Here is a 3,839-nt window from a genome sequence, read left to right on the forward strand (position 1 = left end):
ACTTGAGAGTGCCCCCTTTGATAAACGTGTTTCTTTTTTAACTGAACTAAGTATTCATTTGAAGTGTACTTGTTTTACTTATTGTATAGGCATACAATGATACTGTGGACAATTATCAAATTTACGTAATTGGCAGACGCTACAATGAAAAAAATCAGAAGGAATGTAAAATTCCTAAAATTATAAAAACGTGCCGACAAAAAAAATCAATCTTAATTAACAATTATTAAATTACATTAAAATGTGAATTTTTCAAGTACATACATTAGATAAAAGTCTGTATTAGCACCTATATAAGCTACCGCACTCTCCTTTCGTCCTGTATCTGTTTCAGTGCTCAAAGCAAAAGAAAACAAAGCTCCAGTATGAAAGGTAAGATTAACTATTAACAGTAGCTTTTAAATAATTTACATGAATCTTTATTTTTCTTCATGTAACTTAGTTCAATTGAAATGAGTAGATCGCTTTCGAAAATTTTGCCTGAAATCGCGTTGTTATTTCATTCAGTCGCTTCGTCAGGTCAATTCTATCTATATAATCTTGCCCACACTAGTAGCTACAGCTCAAGATAAGTTCCTGGAAATGTCATAAATCGTCGTATCACAATCCTTAAAGACGATTTAGACCATCCATTTTATAGTATAGATAGTAGCAAATTGACCATCCTCAGTACACCATTACTTGGAGTATTTCGATTATGAAAGGCAAAACATAAATATCCTATAATATTTACATTTTTTACTTGACCATCCTCATAAATTTTATGTCGTATAGGTATTCACCGATATCCTTACGTTTATTTTGTTTTTTTTTTTAATTTAGCTACTGCTGAATTAACATTGTATGCTCATTCGTTCTCAATTCAGTTCCCTCTAAACTAATGACAATCATATCATTCGCATGTGACACCACATTATCAGTTTTTTTGAGTAGACACGTCATTGATATAAATTATTTGCATAAAATTTAGTAAAGGCAAATAATTATCAAATTATAATCGAAATTGTCATTTCACCTGATGCTCGTACTAAGCAAAGCACTTTCCATTCACCACGTTCTTTGGACATTATCAATTTACAGTTACGAAATCTACCCCAACAGTATCATTTTAGTATTAGGTATATTGGAAGAATAGAATTGCTTTTCAATCTTCAATATTATCAATTTCTTTATATACTTCATATTGTTTCATTCAAATTAAGTGAAGTCAGAAGTGAAGATTAACTGGATTTTATTAAAAATATGAATCTACCCTACCTTTCACAAATTTTTAATATTAAAATAACAACATAACATTTTCATGGTCACAAATTTGTTAAAACTGACATAGGTAGATCTTACTTTTAATAACACCGTAAAAAGGAGGTAGGTTTTACCCCTACACTGACTTTTATTTCACACCCGCTCTACAGCAATAAGAATTACAAACTGAGTAATTAATCCTTTTATTTTAGTCATCGCTCTTATCGCATTTTGTGGCATCATCTCCACTGCCTATGGTTATGGTAAGTTGGTCAGCGATACGAACACATGTTATAACAATGTATAGTAATATAGTAATAATTAAACGTGGTTTTCGTTCCTTTAACAGGCGTCTGCTGGGGATTCGGCAACCTAGGAGCTTCATATGCAAGTGGAAATGATTGTAGTAAATACTATCAATGCAGTTTTGGACAATTGGTATCTAGACGGTGTGATGATGGTCTTCTCTACAGTTCAACATATGGAAGTTGTGTACTCCCACAGCACTCTGGATGTTCAAACTACCAAAGCTACGTTGATGCAAGAAACAAAGGTAGTATATTTATAAATCGCATCCACTCGTATACAAAATATATATCGATGTAACTTCGCATTAAATGAAATAGTCTTTTCAACCACCTGCTGAAGAATGTAGCTTTTTTGAAAAAGTTGTTGCTTTAGTTTTGCAATTCTCGTCAAACTAAATCCACTGTATCCAGATGCATTTGGTAGATAAGTTTCATTAAATTATGCTGTTTTAAATTCGTAGAGTATTGTAGTCTCCTCGGCGAAGGCGCCCTCTTCCCTAACGTTCTTCGATGCAATCAGTTCTACGAATGCGCCAATGGGGTGCCTGTAAAATTCGACTGCCCAGCTGGTTTAGTTTTCAACGACCTTTCGAAACGTTGTGATTATCCCAACAGAGCTTCCTGTGTTCAATTTTTGCAACTTCCATACCATGTTGAATATGTGAATGGAGACGATGTTGTACAAGAAGATGATTCCTCCTCCTCCGAAGAAGAAGTTGCACCCTCTAATCAATATGGAAACGATGACACTTTTCAAGAAGATGATTCCTCCTCCTCCGAAGAAGTTGCACCCTCTAATCAATATGTAAACGACGGCGTCATAGAAGACGATGATTCCTCCTCCGAAGAAGCTGTACCCTATAATCAATACGAACAAGGACAAGTAGATCAGTCCGTCGATGACTCTTATCAATATGGAATGGATTATACTGCATATGTAAATGGTAATGATAACGCAAACGTTGAAGAACAACCTTCAGCTGCTAATCAATACGGAATGTATGGTCAGGATTATATGGCAAATGAAAGTGAAAGTGATTAGTTACATAGTACATATATTAATTTAAAAGCTATGTATCAAGCTTGGTAAAAAATAAAATAACAGGCATTCAAAAGTGGTTCTTTATAAATTTTAAATAATATAATTAAATGTTGGCTAAACTTATCTGAAAACATTATTCGGCAGAAAATCTGTTTTAAAAAAGGTGTTAAAAAGTAAATAGATATCGAAAACTACAGTACATCTTCATGATGCTTTAGTTAAAGTTAGCTATTAAATATCATCATCATTGTAAAGTCGTCAGTCTTAAGACTGGTTGAACACGGATCTCAATTCTTTCCTATCCTGAGCTAATCTTCCTATTTTCCTAAAATTAGAACATCGTACATCCTTAACTATTTGGCATCAGTTTTCCTACTCTTTCTAATACTTCCTCATTTCTAACCTTCTCTGTCCACGGTGTCCTCATCATTAGCCTGTATAGGAGTGACTTATTTTTGTTAAAGGTGACTCGACCCTGTCCGATCGTTTGTTGTACCTACTGGTCCTTCCATCCTGAATTGTTTCATTTCCTAGATGACGAAAATCAGCTACTTCTTCTAATTTTTCGTCTGCTATCTTTATATTTAGCTATTAAGTTTAGTTTTCTTTTGTTCTCAACAATTTGCAGATTGTTGCAACCAGTAGCATCACCTGGCGGGAATGGAGAGCAATTAGGTTTTTTCCAAGAGAGTTCGTATGACTTAAATTCTGTTGTTTCCCTTGTTCCTGTTTGATATGAAATACTCTTTCTGGAAAACGACGACGGAACCACTTTTACACTCACATGAGTGACCTTTTGTCATAACGATATTTATTATTTATTATTTTATACTGCATAGTGGAACGCGTGGATAGCAACATAGAATATTGTAAAGTCGTTTGTTGCTATATGTATCTGTATAAGAAAAAAACAAGAAAGATAGTACCACCAAGTCTAGTGTCATTTTCTTCGTTAAATTAAGAAAATCATTCGACCATTTACATTATCGTTATACCAACAGCACGTTATCCGGACAAATTGCATGTTACGATAACTCCCTGCGATCGATCAAGTTCGATCGTGGTGTGGGACAGTGCGTTTACCTGTCGAGGTGGCGAGATATCACCAGAGTGGTAACGCTGACGCCACATCAACAGGTGTTTTAGACAGGAGAGCGACAGTAAAAGTCTTGTAAGAGCTAAAAGCCTTTTCACATCTTTTCTGCCAAATGGAAGTCCATACATGGTTGAACGGTTTGTTCTTTAAA

General features: G+C 34.5%; 1 protein-coding gene across 1 annotated transcript in view; it reads left to right on the plus strand.

Annotated features, from left to right (window-relative positions):
* The window catches only part of LOC108740559, a 23,278-nt gene extending 20,613 nt beyond the window's left edge, over positions 1–2,665 (plus strand). The window contains exons 9-12 of the mRNA XM_025980244.1: positions 270–372; positions 1,455–1,505; positions 1,592–1,795; positions 2,012–2,665. Of these exons, the coding sequence (XP_025836029.1) occupies positions 270–372; positions 1,455–1,505; positions 1,592–1,795; positions 2,012–2,592 (939 nt within the window). The 3' untranslated portion in view covers positions 2,593–2,665. The remainder of the gene's footprint in view (positions 1–269; positions 373–1,454; positions 1,506–1,591; positions 1,796–2,011) is intronic.
* Positions 2,666–3,839: the final 1,174 nt, after the last annotated feature.

The sequence above is a fragment of the Agrilus planipennis genome, unplaced genomic scaffold, assembly GCF_000699045.2.
Source record: "Agrilus planipennis isolate EAB-ADULT unplaced genomic scaffold, Apla_2.0 scaffold180, whole genome shotgun sequence".
Classification (NCBI taxonomy): Eukaryota; Metazoa; Arthropoda; class Insecta; order Coleoptera; family Buprestidae; genus Agrilus; species Agrilus planipennis.